Source organism: Tachysurus fulvidraco, chromosome 4 (assembly GCF_022655615.1).
Source record: "Tachysurus fulvidraco isolate hzauxx_2018 chromosome 4, HZAU_PFXX_2.0, whole genome shotgun sequence".
NCBI lineage: Eukaryota > Metazoa > Chordata > Actinopteri > Siluriformes > Bagridae > Tachysurus > Tachysurus fulvidraco.
This window is the reverse complement of record NC_062521.1, coordinates 16,802,275-16,817,326: the sequence shown is the minus strand read 5'-3', so window position 1 is coordinate 16,817,326 and position 15,052 is coordinate 16,802,275. Positions and strand designations below refer to the sequence as shown.

General features: G+C 35.4%; 1 protein-coding gene across 1 annotated transcript; it reads left to right on the top strand.

Moving 5' to 3' along the window:
• Window positions 1-858: 858 nt before the first annotated feature.
• On the top strand, window positions 859-14,061 carry slc2a15a (solute carrier family 2 member 15a). The gene is made up of 12 exons (XM_027136339.2): window positions 859-993; window positions 2,607-2,705; window positions 4,923-5,083; window positions 5,831-5,955; window positions 6,049-6,194; window positions 6,361-6,493; window positions 6,875-7,062; window positions 9,327-9,437; window positions 10,515-10,616; window positions 10,780-10,855; window positions 12,212-12,339; window positions 13,314-14,061. Exons 1-12 carry the CDS (start codon window positions 949-951, stop codon window positions 13,566-13,568), a joined length of 1,569 nt encoding a protein of 522 aa, XP_026992140.1. The 5' UTR covers window positions 859-948; the 3' UTR covers window positions 13,569-14,061.
• Window positions 14,062-15,052: the final 991 nt, after the last annotated feature.

Sequence of the window (15,052 nt, the reverse complement as noted above, 5' to 3'; positions counted from 1 at the left end):
CATGAACAGTACTGTATATAAGTTTAATAGTCTGTTGTTGCATTACATTTATTGCTGAAGCTGTAGCCTTGATTAATTGGAGCAGAATACAGGTTGTCCTTTATCGTTGTGTTGGTCAGTATAAGAGATTCGTTAAAAGATTATCATTCATTAATTTTGTGGATTTTCCTGCAGTATGCATGAGCTCTGTCATGATAGAAATAAAAATATGTGACGTCTAAAGAGAGCTACTTATTTTTTGCAGTTATATGGAACTGAACATAAATGTATAAGTGAACAATCAAGTTGCCACCATCATTATCCAGCAAAGCATGTGACCTATAGACACAAATCTGTGTCGACAGATTGTTAAAATGAGGAAATAGTTTATATATCTGTAGGTATTGTTTATAACCTAAATTGCCTGCAATTAGCACAGAAATTACTCTATTTTTTATTTTTCAAATACTAGACTTACAAAGACAGAACTTCCCAAATAATCAAATGCCTAATATTTGCATTTTTAGGGATATCTAATTATGAAACTCATGAATCTGGTTTCATGTTCTGGTTCATCTGATTTAGCTCAGGACTTGATAATACTGTCAGTGACTTTTCATTCCCTGCGCTGAGCTGAAACAGTCGACTCACTCACCAGCACCAGAGTTTCCATGATTCAGACCGCAGCCTTTACAAATTCACTTAGCTAATTGATTTCAGCAGTGTCACGTTGCTGTCCATCATGTGAGTGAACGGCTTGTCTGCTCTGAGTGTCCTAAGCAGTCTGGACATCTTCATGACTGTACATGATCTAAGAAAATAAGCGACATGTTCAATCTTTACAGTTTGACCACGCCTGATCTTCATCAAAAGATGAAGTCTGTGATCCTACTGTACAACCAGCCCACTACAAAGCAAGCTAATCTCACTTATTGATGCACATTGAAGAGGAACCTTTGAGACACATAAATGGCTGAACAACTTTTAAATACCTCAACAGGCAAAATCACATCGGTAAGTTTTTTAAACATGCTGCTATTTGTTGATTTTATTAAATATTTTATGTATTCTATATAAATGCCCTTAGTAGAACATGTGAACTTTTTTATGGGTTGTGAAATCTTTTTACATCTTTTTCCAACAAAGTCACAATTTATATAATTCTACATAGAACATGTATGCAATAGTATGTGTATGAAGTATATAGAACGTGCTCATGGAGCAATATACTATGTTATTCAAACTTTCAAATCCAAACCAGTTTATTCCTGAAGTTATAAATGTAAATGAATTCACTACAGGGCTCTGGTTATGTCGTAATGGTATCACATGGTTTTCTTCTCTGTGGAACATGACTTCAGCAGCCAGGATGAAACCGAAAAAATGTGAAGAAAATCATACAGACAAAAATAGCTGCATTTTATTTGGGGTTAATCAAAAATAATTTTATTGATGTCAGCTGTGTCAGCTGTGTGATAAATACTTGAACGTGAGATAAAATGTGGTCGGTTCATATTGAACATAGATTCATCTCCAGTGATTAACGCGTGTACATATTGCAGTCAGATTATTGTAATCCTTTTTTTGATTTTTCCATTTCCACCTAATGATTTTCATATTTGTATTTAATATTTTTCTACTCAGTCTCATCCTCTATATTTTTTTAACAACGCCACCAACTTTGGTTCTTTTCTATCAACCTACATTCATTTCTCCAGCATCTAAATTCCTGTCATTTATCCTAATAGAGTATATCCGTCAATACCTTACATACATTATAATTGCTCTACACTGCTATTTATACCAGACTTATCACATGGGCAGCCCTTTGGAGTAATATGTTTTAGTAGAAAGATGGTGTTCATTTAATATCACAAGTTTTTCCTCACGTGTGTACCTAAGTAGCTGCACCTGACTACATCATGCTCTAAATTATGTTGTGCTTAGACTAGTTCTACCAGGGTTACTCTGTAGTGATACACTCTCACCAATCTTCAGTCACTGATATAAGATAAAGATCACTATGACTAAGCAATCGGTATGATTACTAGGTTGAAGTCTTTCCACTTTAGCAAACACTTGGAGCTGAAGTCATGATAAAATCTAATCTACATAATTTGACATTAGCTCCATTAGCACTAATATGTTATGGTAAATATTGCAAACTGTCTTTTATTAGTGAATATACATTGGTAGCATAAAATATATAGGGATCGGGTAATGGTTTTTGTTTTTATTCCAATCTTGTTTACTTTGACAGGAATATGCATCATTACTGATGACTGTACTATAGGCCATATTTGCATGTATTATTATTGAAGTCCAGATCAGTTGGTGATACTCTCATTTCACTTAGGATTATATCAGTCACCAATGAGTCCTTTAAAGTCATAAAAAGATTATGTCCTAGCAATATTTTTATGTTTTACTTCATTTGTTTATTACACTGATATTTACCATACATTGGACTATATGTATTTGTGTACCAGTATGAGGTTTTACTTTATGTTTATATGTAATGTTTTATCATTTAATGCTTTACTTGGCTTATATAATTTAATTACACTACACTTTTCTCAGTGTGCTGTATTAAGAATTTATTTTGTTCTTCCTCTCTATGCTTACAGCACCTCACATTATCTCTGCTGGCTGTGGCTTTCCTCACCTCATTTGGTAGCTCTATGCTGTATGGCTATAATCTGGCTGTGGTGAACTCTCCTGCAGGGGTAAGAGCTCACTAAGTGAATTCATTTATTGTACGGTTAGAATAACTAACATAATTTCATGCTCTGTATGAATCTGCTACAGGTAACAGTTATAGGTACTAAATTGACAAATCATTTACAAACATGTTTCATTTTATTTTAAAAATAAAAGGTTTATAAAATACCTTATGAAACAGCATTCAGTTACCGACATCCAAACACATTTGACTGTGAAATAAATCCTAAGTACATTCTTAATGAACATAATTCAACTATTCGAAAATGAAATATTCAACTATTCTTATTTAATTATTAAAAACTGCCTGCAATGCCACCATGAACCTCTAGAGAGAAATAGGTTTCACCATGAACCTTCACAAACCCTGACGGAGACTACTAACAACAACAACAACAACAACAACAACAACAACAACAACAACAATAATAATAATAATAATAATAATAATAATAATAATAATAATAATAATAATAATACTTACTATTATGGTAATTATTAGTAAAATATAAGTAATCATGAATGTGCTTTGATGTTATTTGCTGTGAGGTGTAAAACTAATTTAAGGTCATAGACCATATTTACTGTCATAAAATGTAAGCTTTTACAGTTTAGGTTTTTTCTTACTTAAACTCTAAACGTACATAAATTCTAGATGTTAGTACAATTTAACTGGTTGTAAAATTGTAATATTTTAAATATAATATATATATACAGTACATAATAAATTAAAGAAACATAATATAGAACTTTCAGTAATATATATTCCTAGTTCAGCAGGGTCATGAAGAAATGTTGCCCTAGTATTTGCATGAACACTACTGTAACTCCACTGAGGCTCTGCTCTGAGTGGAAAATTTGTCTCCGGATGAGGAACGTGGATGGAATGAACAGTGTGTGAAATTTGCCTTACTGAAAGTTCTATATTATGTTTCTTTAATTTATTCTAAGAGCAGTTATTACTGTGTTGGGGAAGAGTAATATGTGAATATGATATCAATCTTCTAATTATAGAAAGGATTGTAGCATATTTTATTTGTCAAAATGTATGACTGCACTGATTCTCTGATATGTTGATAAAAATATGTTTTAAAGTTGCTTGTATAATTGTGATGTATAGCATTAGTCATCTGAGGGTTTTTTTTTTGCCATTTTGAGCTGTGATGGTTGCCTCTAGCAGGTCTCCATGTACAGTAAGTGGGGACCTATTTGCCTTGCACCATTAGTCTGTTAATGATGAAAAGATTCAAATTTTCCTGTTTTTTCTTTTCTTTTTTGTTGTTGTTGGCTGTTATATTTCTCATGAAAGTGATTTCATTTTGATGTATAGACGGAATACAGAATTTATAGAAACAAATGTTATAAATAATTTTTGCTATTGAACTTGAATTATTCGATTTGCTCAGAATAGAACACATTTCATTACAAGCTAACCGTTTACCTTAAAAAGTGTTCGTTAAAATCAGAAATTACTATCACACAGTTGTACTGTCGAGTCTGTTTAAAGGTAACTGAACATTGTAGCCCTGATACCGCTGTGACTCTGCTACAAATAATTAGGATAAAACAGATGGGGGAAAAGATAACTGCACAGGGATTCAATTAGTCTGTGACTCCAGAATACAGAGTGTTTAGGTGTGTAAGACAGAGAGGGAGAGAGAAAGAGTCTGACACATGAGAATGAATGACACATTAGACTGAGACTTGTGCTTCGTCTAATCTATATTTGTCTACATTTCTATTAAATAGGCATTTGATTCTGAGTCTTCTAGCCTCTCGTGGCCTTTCACGATTCAAATTCTTATTACTTTTTCTTTTAGAAGATTTCACTGTGTCAGACCTATGACCTGTTCCTTTACTCACTCAGAACAATATTTTATTTTTTATACCCTGTTAGAGTATTTGTGCTTCAAATATTGCAGGAAATTCTTTTTTTTTTTTCTCATTTGAATATTAAACTGTTAAAACTTGTTTTGAGTTCAAAAATCCCCAATATTTGCAATACATTTTATATACATTTTAATTCAAAATTTAGAGTATATTTTTAAAGGTTCTTACTATTGACCATTTTTATTATTTTTTTTAACCTGAATTAATTTGACTTTGACTTCTGACTCAAAATGTGCGAGCACACCATGTGAACTGAAATATTATTTTTTTGTTAATCACTTTGTGCATCATGATAATATTCTCTTCTTTTTCCCCTCTTTACACACACTTAGTACATTAAGAACTTTTATAACCGTACTGTTGTGAATCGAAATGGAACTGGGCTGAATGGAGAGCAGCTGACGCTTATGTACTCACTCACTGTGTCTGTCTTCGCCATTGGAGGCCTGATCGGCTCCTTGATGGTGGGCATGCTCGTCACCAGATTTGGAAGGTGAGTCAATAGGAGACCTCATAACATCTGGTGCTGTCTGGTCACTCTGCCAGGTGTGGTACTGCTACTCCCCAGAGTGTGACGACCACCAAGGTACACACTACCTCATCTGTCACCTCACATGACCTCTGCAGATGACCTTGGTCACACTTTGAAGGAGGAACGGTGTTGTTTTGTGGCCCGTAGGCTAAAAACTTCTCTCACTAACTTCTCGGATTGCTGCTGTGACAATAAAATAAGCCAGGGTATTATGTTGACTTAAGAGTTTATATTAATAGTAATATGTTTTTTATAATGGAATGCATATTCAGCTATGCTTTAATGTGAGAAGGAGACATAATCAGAATTCTTCAGCATGCCCACAGAGGCACTCGCAAACTCCTCTGCTTGTCTCGTCTGCTTCAAGCGTCTCACGGGAGCCATGAGATTAGACTGCAGACATTTAAATGCAAATGAAAGGTGATGATTCACAACTCCATTTAATGCTCTAATCAATTGTGGCCCAGCAAAGTGTTTTATAGGACTAAGGCCATCATAACGGAGAGCAGGGCACAGCTGGGTGTAAATCAGAGTTTGCCACCTGATAGAACTAATCAAGGAGGCCAGTTATTTCATTCAGCGCTGCAGTTGTGGAACATCAATTACCTGGTTTTGATAGTTAAACTCCCTGGTGGCGGCTGTTGAGCATTACAGCCCTGGTTAATGAGCGGTGTTAGGAACACTACACGTGTCTGTCTGTCCTTGCAGGAAAGGGACTGTGGTCAACTCTACTGTACTGGTCTTCGTAGCTGGCACCCTAATGGGCTTCAGTAGAATCTGTCATTCACCAGAAATGGTTATTTTTGGTCGCTTCATCACAGGAATACATTCAGGTAACATGCTGTCAGAAGCTACTAAGCTACTAAACTAAGCTGGTATAAGATGGAAATTATATAATCATGTTATTTGTTTTTTTCTTGTCTCAGGGATTTCTCTGAGTGTGGTGCCCATGTATCTAGGGGAAATTGCTCCTAAAAACCTGAGAGGCTTTTTAGGCCTCATGCCCAGCATATTTATCTGCATTGGGGTTTTCTCTGCTCAGCTCCTGGGCCTGCATGAACTCCTTGGAAAAGTAGGTATATATCCAAAAGGCCAAAAGGCACTGCTATACTCTTACAGAGTAGATTTTTACATGTATGCTACAAATACACACACGTAAACAGAGCTATCTATTTGTTTTTTGCATCTAGGCTGAGGATTATAAATGATTTTTTCTTGGCCATTGCTTTTATTGACAGGAGGAACACTGGCCACTATTTCTCTCCTTGGTGGTGATCCCAACATTTGTCCAGCTGATGTTGTTGCCATGGTTTCCAGAAAGCCCTCGTTATTTGTTGATTGAAAAGCACAACATCCATGCCACCATCACAGGTAAAACACCTGACCTGAGTAGTAGTAGTAGTCATGCATGGCATATAGAATGCATGTTTGATTTGCATTATATATGTTTTTTGAACTTGATGTATATTTTAACATCTCTTCTTTACAATTTCATCAAATTGCTTTGTTATGATTTGACATGCTATATAATTAAAATATATATATATATATATATATATATATATATATATATATATATATATATATATATATATATATATATATATATATATATTTCTATGTCTTGAATAGCAATAATGTCATATAAATCATATGGTTAAAAACTAATAGGAAAAATAATTATATCTGATTTGAATAGTTTGAATAGAACTATTTCTATTAAACTTTTCCATCACCTACTGTATTCTGTAGCTCTGAAGTGGTACAGGGCCAGATGTAATATTCAGGCTGAGATTGAGGAAATGCAGGAGGAGCAGCGCTCCCTGTTCACCATCGAGACTGTGTCTGTCTGGCAGCTGCTGCTGGACCCAACAGTCCGCTGGCAGGTCCTCTCTGTGATTGTCATTAACATCGGGATGCAGCTGTCTGGTATAGATGCAGTAAGGCTATGTTTATTTTTACATATGACTGCGTTATGTGTTATTATAATTAGCTACACCAGTTGAACCAACACTGCTTAGAAAGTTGAAACAAAATATTTAAGGTTAGTAATATGACATATGTATGAATTAAAATGCCACCGTTTTATGGTCACCACAAGCCTTTCGTATGGTTTGAGGTTGTTAACTTAAAACTTGACTTTTCTAGGCTTGCAAAAATCTCACTCAGTTTTTATTTATACAACAAATAAATTCAGCAGCATTACCTTTGTGAATTATTTCTTTTAGCTGCAAATTAATTATTCAGATGATTAAGTGGACAGAGTTGGCAGAAAGCTCATACTTTACCCAACAGAGCTGAACAAATTAGAATCCTTATTTCAAGAGTCTGTTTATAGCATCTAATTTGTTCTGCCCTGCCAAGGCAATAAACATAGGCTATTATTACAGCAAATTACATAGAACAAAACCTGAATCTGAGGCTTAGTTTAGTTAAAGATAAAGTGGGTGAGATTTTGAAATCATAATATTTACATGGCAGTAGTGAGGCTGCTGAATGATGTCCACGGAGATCTTATTCGACACATGAATGAAAACATCACTGTTATCCAGAAAGAGCTCATGTGTCCAAATTAGACATCAATGGACTGTAACACATTTATATTTTGGGAGGATTAGCATGAGGATTGGCAATACACAAAGCTGAATTTCATATTTTGAAGTATAATCACACTGCCTCTTTAATACAGTGACATAAAAGTGCTAGATGTTAAGAAAAGAAATAAACAGGCTTTTCTGACAATAGAATAAGATTTAAAAATATCATCAGCTACAAGACAATGCTGACATTTGGGTGAATAATCTTGCATTCCATGCAGTAAATGTGTATTAATAATTTAGCTGAAAATTTGGGACAGATTCACTACATTACATTCATCTCCCCTGCCATTTATAACAGCTGCCATGGTAACCAAGTATATTGGCTTCCTGAAAGTAGGAAAATAAATGTTGCTTATAAAATGTGTTGAGCTTGTAACACAGCTCACAAGTATTTATACATGTTAACAACCTAATGCATTTTTATGTATAAGACTTCAAACCACTTTTCTTCTCAATTTGTTTTGTTCTTCCGTACTCAAATTAGAGGCTTGATAGCTCCAGCGCTTCCAACCATAATCCTACTTAATCACTATAAGCAAGAATGCAAAACCGATCTCTGAGATCGGGTTCTAGAACGTTTCGGCTATATAACCCGACCATAAAAACACTGCCATATATACACTGAGTTTGACAGTAGAAGTTAGAATATGAGGTGATGGGGATTATTAATCGCAGTAAATTAGAGTATTCCATCCAGTCTGTGTGTCTGGTTGTGTATTTGTGTATATGTGTGTGTGTGTGTGTGTGTGTGTGTGTGTGTGTGTGTGTGTGTGTGTGTGTGTGTGTGTGTGTGTGTGTGTGTGTGTGTGTGTGTGTTTGCGTGCGTGTCTGCGTATGTGTGTGTGTGTGTGTGTGTGTGTGTGTGTGTGTGTGTGTGTGTGTGTGTGTGTTTGCGTGAGTGTCTGCGTATGTCTGTGTGTGTGTGTGTGTGTGTGTGTGTGTGTGTGTGTGTGTGTGTGTGTGTGTGTGTGTGTGTACGTATGTGTGTGTGCGTATGTGTGCCCCCATAAGCATAGGAATGTTTGACAGTTTGACTTGTGGGAACATTTGTCTGATCCCTAGGATTAAAACTACAATTATTGGATGGAAAAAACTAAAAGAGACAAAAAAAAATTTCCTTCTGGTTAGGATTACATTAAAGCATGAATTATCTGCATTAATAAATATGTCTTTGTAATGAAAGGTTCTCACAAGGATAGTAAGACAATTGTATTTATGTGTGTGTGTGTGTGTGTGTGTGTGTGTGTGTGTGTGTGTGTGTGTGTGTGTGTGTGTGTGTGTGTGTGTGTGTGTGTGTGTGCAGGGTAAATGGGGTTGACAGGTGGTGTGTCTTGGCTGAGTTGAGCCAGAGCAGCAGGAGAGTGGCTGACCGTGTGTGTCCTCTGCACTCCCAGTAGCTCTAAAACCGTCTGTGTTTCCTCTGATTACCCCCCTGTCTAAAGTCGCATACATCCCTCCAGCGCCAAAATTGAATCTGAAGTGTTGTACACCATAACTGTGCAGCTATGATACACCACCTGTTCAAGCCAAAATCAGCATCTCTCTCGTTCTCGTCCTCTCTCACTATGTTTCACCGCCGCTCTTGATTTTCACTCTCACTATAGATCTGGTTCTACACCAATGACATTTTTGAGAATGCTGGGATACCAGCCCCTGAGATCCCATACACCACTGTAGGAACAGGAGCCATAGAGATCATCGCAGGTCTCCTAGGGGTGAGTATTTTTATATTAATATAGTCATATGACTATTGAAGATTGAAATAAACTGATTGAAGTGTGTGCTAAGGTTATATATGATCGAACCTTGAGTCTATCTACTCACAAAGAGTCTTTTCAGTAAATGGTGTCATTTAGAGGGGGGGAAAGAAAAATGAATGTGATTTATATGAAAGAATATCATAAGCAGATTATAACGAGGAAGATTTACTTTTGTGCACCATAATAAGTCACCACAGGTCATGCCGGCATCGACAGCTTGATTTTATCTTTGATAAATAAAATATATTAGATTTTCCTGATAGCATCATCAATCGACTCAAGCCTACACGAGAAGTACTGTGCTCAGAGTGTAAAGAATTTAGGCCCGTACATGTGAGCTCTCCCTCCGGAGCCTCCCTGCCTTTCTGTCTTTTCCTTCCGCTTCACTTTGCTTTTCTGTCCATCTTCTACCGCTCACTTTTCTTGTTTTTTTTTCTACTGCATTTACACTCATAGAAGACACTGTATGAGATGAAAGGAAAACATTAGAGAGATGGATGAGTCTTGTTCCCACTAGCTCCTTCTGTGGGTCACATCTCAGAGCTGTAATGGAGGCTAGACGCAGTCTCCGTCTCCCAGGCGTATCGCTTAGCCAGGATTTAGTGATGCACCATCAGCGACTGGAGGAGGCGAGGCGCGCTGTTAGTCAGGAGAACTCATTGCTGTCAGTGTCAATTGGCCCTCACTTGGGAGGCCAATGGCACACAGGAGGAAGGCCAGAGATTGGTTATAAAATTACAACTATTCATTCTGCTGTCAGCTGCTTTCTGCACCCTCCTTTAAGTCAGCGCACTGCTTTAGCTCTCATCTTTTCCTTATTGTCCTGCAGTCACAGTCTCTCTAAATTACGGTCTTAAAACACCAATCAGAAATTTCAAAATGGCGCCTCAGCCTTGAGCTTACTAACACAGAGGAGAGTGAAAATAGGTCAGATGGTGGCAGCTTTACAGCATTGTTTTGAGTTCAAATCATCGGTTTTGCAATATTAATGAAATACTAATAGAGTATTGATTCATTCCTATGTTTTCCTAGTGTTTCACAATTGAGCGGGTCGGAAGGAGGCCACTGATAATTGGAGGTTTTGTAGTCATGGGCCTCTGTTGTGCTGGGATAACATTTTCTCTTGTACTACAGGTAAGTATTATTAGGATTTAAAGAACAATTAAAATTATATTTCAGTGTGCATACTGGATTTATTATATTATAAATTTAACAATAGTTTATTTGATATGCACATCTGATTACTCAAAAGGCATTACTATTAGTAGTCTGTGACATTCCAATTCTCCTCTCTTAGACACATGTGCATTTCATGAAGTACGTGAGTGTGGGCTGTGTGGTTGGCATCATTGCTGGATTTTGTATAGGACCAGGTGGGTTATATTACATTTATATTTTATTTTAAAAAAGCTACCAGTAAAACCTATGCTTTTATCATGTGAAATGGTTCTGCTTCACTACATATGAAGAGATATGGTCTCTGGAGTGTGGTTCAGTCTGAATCAACAAATGGTCGATCTTTGACCCCTGGTTCCTGCGACATCACGAAATAGTGATATAGCGACACCTTGAGGCAGAATAGCTAAATCAACTGTGAAAAAAAACTGAAAAAAAAAAGATCATTGCAAGGCAAGGTAAACATCTTTTAGAAGTATAGAAAAGTATTTATTTGCTTGTGTGTATTTTTTTTAATAGATTTAAATGATCCTTCATACATTGTATATATAATGCATTTTATATTGCCACTATGTAATACGTTACATTTACAGCATTTGGCAGACGCCCTTAACCAGAGCAATGTACAGAAGTGCTTAAGTCTCTATCATTGGATACATTAACCCTGGGTCACCAGGTTACAAACCTAAGATACCAACATAAGATACAAAGTTGCTGCAATATTTCACTAAATATCTGATAAATAAGCTTCATGACATTAGAATCTGAATTGAAAAGAGAGAGTTTTGTTATTAAGTTCATGCATTGCTTATTTTGTGGTGCCTCAGTATTATGCAAGGAGTTTATGCATGCCACTAGAGTAGAGTAGAGCAGAGGAGCATGGCTGAAATGATGAATGAGACTGCAAGTGCTTTACTCTGTTGATGTATGAGTCAACCCCACTCCAAAATCTATAATTCATTCTCAGGCCGCAGCCTCAATCGCTGTAATTACGTCTTTAATTAGGATTTTTTATGGCTCATTGTTCATAAACAATGATGAATATGGCTTTTTAAGCCAAAATCCTGCATGAACAATGAATTACAAGCAGAGTTCCATATCAATTTAACTGCAGCACGCTTTCTACTGCAATTATCATGCACAAATAATGAAGTCGCAGCTTGGCTTGTTCCTGAATTCATTAGACTTGAAATAACACCTTGCGCCTGTTTATTTTTCACTGGTAACCAAAAGGGATTAGAAGTTAAGCACTGGAACAATAATGAGCACCTCGTAAAGCTACTTTATTGTCTTCTTGCCTTCATGAACTGTTGCATTATGGAGAAGCACTGGATTTGTGCATTAATGGATGTAATATACATGCATATATCTAGACATATACCTAAATCTATATGTGCATCTCAAAAGCATCTGCAGTCTATAAGTCACTTCCCATATGCAATCTAAACCCTTCAGTCTATAGAAATAAATGCTGCTTTGCATTTTATTTATTTATTTATTTATTTATTTATTTATTTATTTATTTATTTATTTATTTATTTATTTATTTTCAGCTGGTGTCCCGTTCCTGATCACAGCAGAACTGTTTAAACAGTCCCATCGTCCTGCTGCTTATACTGTGGGAGGCTCTTTAAACTGGATTTCCAATTTCACTATTGGTTTCATCTTCCCTTTCCTACAGGTGCTGTCCAAAGAGTGTTACACTGCAATACTGTCACATAATATGTGGTTATTTGTAATGAATACAGTTTGGAAAAAATGTACTCAAAATTCACTGGAACAATAACAAATTAAAATCCTATTATTTATCCTTATGTAATGTTTACATGTATAGATAATAACTTACCAATAATCAAGTGTTAGGATAGTACATCTTTAATAATAACAAATCACTATAAAAAATATATATAATTATTTACCAACTAATATTAACTTTTTGAACCACAGTGTTATGTCCATGTTTCAGTGTTGCACACTGCCCTTAATCTGTATGTAATTACAAATTTATAAGTCATTATAATTACTGTAAGTGTAATTACTGATACATCAAATAACTCTGATAACATAATTTCATGGATGCTTAAATAATTATTAAGTATTATTTCAGTAACAAGTCAGGTATTTCCATATCAGTCTTCCATGAATTACTCCTGAAGGCGATAAATAGTAAAATAAATTAACTAATAAACATTTGAGTAATATAACAAATTACTAAGTAGTTTAACTATTTATTTTTTTATTTATCTATTACATTTGAGGTATTTGGGTAACTAGGCTACTATGGATACTAGTTAGTGATGTAATAGTTAGTGTAAGTGGAATGATTTGTTGCTTTACTTATGGGGTAAAAATAATAAAGTCAAATAATTCTTCTCTAATGACATTTTAGTATCATCAAAGTAGATTATTATATTGATTAATTAATGAAGAACTACTATGGTGATCATTAAAACCTATGTATTTATTATTTACTATTCAATTTATTATGAAACACAATTTATTAGCAGGAAAAGTTTAGTGTAAATGTAAATATATATATATATAAAACATAATAGGTTTTTATATTTCACCCATACTTTTCCATACATATTGCAGAAAACTCAGGTTATATTTGTGAGCTGAAATAACTCTTTAAACTTTTTGTCCATATCACAGATGTTGGCAGGGTCCTACTGCTACCTGGTGTTCAGTGGTGTGTGCTTGGTTGTAGCTGTTTATGTGTTCTTCGTCATTCCTGAGACGAAGAACAAGACGTTTATGGAGATCAGTCAGATGTTTGCCACTAAAGAGGCGGTGGTAGAGAGCCAGGCCCTCAGTCAGCCAGATCAGCTTAAACTGAAGAAGATGAATGGTTATGGAACGCTAGAAAATGGCTCACTTGAATTCGACAGCTCCTCCTCTGGTCCCTGAGAACAGAGAGGAGCATGCACTTAATCAAGCAGTATTTCAACATGGTCTCACACATCTAAATTTGTAATGATTAAGAACTGAGATGACATGAAGTTTAATAATATGGGTAATATTATGGGTCATGTTTAGTGTTAAAAATACAATGTACATTATAGGCGTATGAACAGCGTGATTGACAAAAATATATTGACTTGCCGTTGTCACAATTGGTGTAAATTCATATTCGGTATTCAAATATAATATCTACAAAACATTTTAAAGCCCATTGTGCTATTTTTTTGTAATTTTCTTAAAGTGTACCTAATGTGTATTAGCATATTTTATAACTTTTTATATAAGGTGTTTTTTATAAAGTTGCCTAAGATTTAGGTTTAATCAGAAAGAAAATGATATTTAAAGGCACTGTACTGTATGAAATAATGCACATACTGCATTCTATGATACTGGGCTTTTCATTGGCTGACTTGTGTCTCATATCCAATTGCAAGGATTAAATGAAGGATTAAATGAATATATATATATATATATATATATATATATATATATATATATATATATACTCATGTATCTAAATGGCAAATATTTTAGTAATAATAAACAATCCAGTGTACTTTGTTTGTTGTAAATGTATTTGACCTGATGCTTAATGAGAGTGCTTTTAAGAATAATCCATTTTTAAAACCTCACAAATAAAAGTGTTTTTAGAGGACATGCGCTTAGTCTGTTTATTGGAAACATCAGGGGGCAGAACAATAAATGCTTCCTAAGCAGGATCTGAGCAGAGATTTGGTGGTTTTCGCCAAGCAGCTTGACTGCCAAACCCAGAGCAGCTTCATTAACTCACCGAGGAGGCGGATTTAATGCTTAATTAAAGAAAAGGGCTATCTTTCTCACCTTCATCTATGGGTACTGAGCTTCTCTTTGGCTAAGCTCTGTTAGAGGATTTTTCTACATGGGCTAATTGAAAATAAATAAATAAAAACCATGCATAATGATTCTATTTGCTTAGAAATTACGTTAGATTCCATGTTTTACTTTACTTTTGCTTCTACTTCTGATTGGTTGTCTATGTCATTTGGACGTCTATCGGATTTTACACAGAAAAATTGTATAGTTCAGTTGAATCCAGATGGATCGTATAATTATATTGATTCAGGTGCTTGTACTCTGTTAGAAACAATTAAACTTCCCTCTAGAAAGTCCTGCGTGGTGTAGAAAGTGATACCACTGCATGCAACACAATATTTTAAACCTACTCTTAAACCAAAGCAATGGCAGCCCCGAACTAAAACACCATGTGTGTGCATATGACGTCTTAAGTCAGGCACAGAGAACTGTGCATCTAGTGAGGTAAGGTGCTAACTCTGCCTGCCCCTAGGCATGGTGCTCCATCTGTGTGTGGCTCTGCAACTCCCTCAGAAGATGCCTGCATAGACAAATGATATGAAACGCTTGTATCTCCCAGTGCAAGAAGAGAAATGGTG

Excerpts from the sequence above, each read along its gene's own strand:
- slc2a15a (XM_027136339.2), top strand. The coding sequence starts at position 949 with ATGGCTGAACAACTTTTAAATACCTCAACAGGCAAAATCACATCG. Across the intron at positions 5,084-5,830 it reads CTCGTCACCAGATTTGGAAG|GAAAGGGACTGTGGTCAACT; the intron begins GTGAGTCAATAG and ends CTGTCCTTGCAG. Across the intron at positions 10,617-10,779 it reads CATTTTCTCTTGTACTACAG|ACACATGTGCATTTCATGAA; the intron begins GTAAGTATTATT and ends CTCCTCTCTTAG.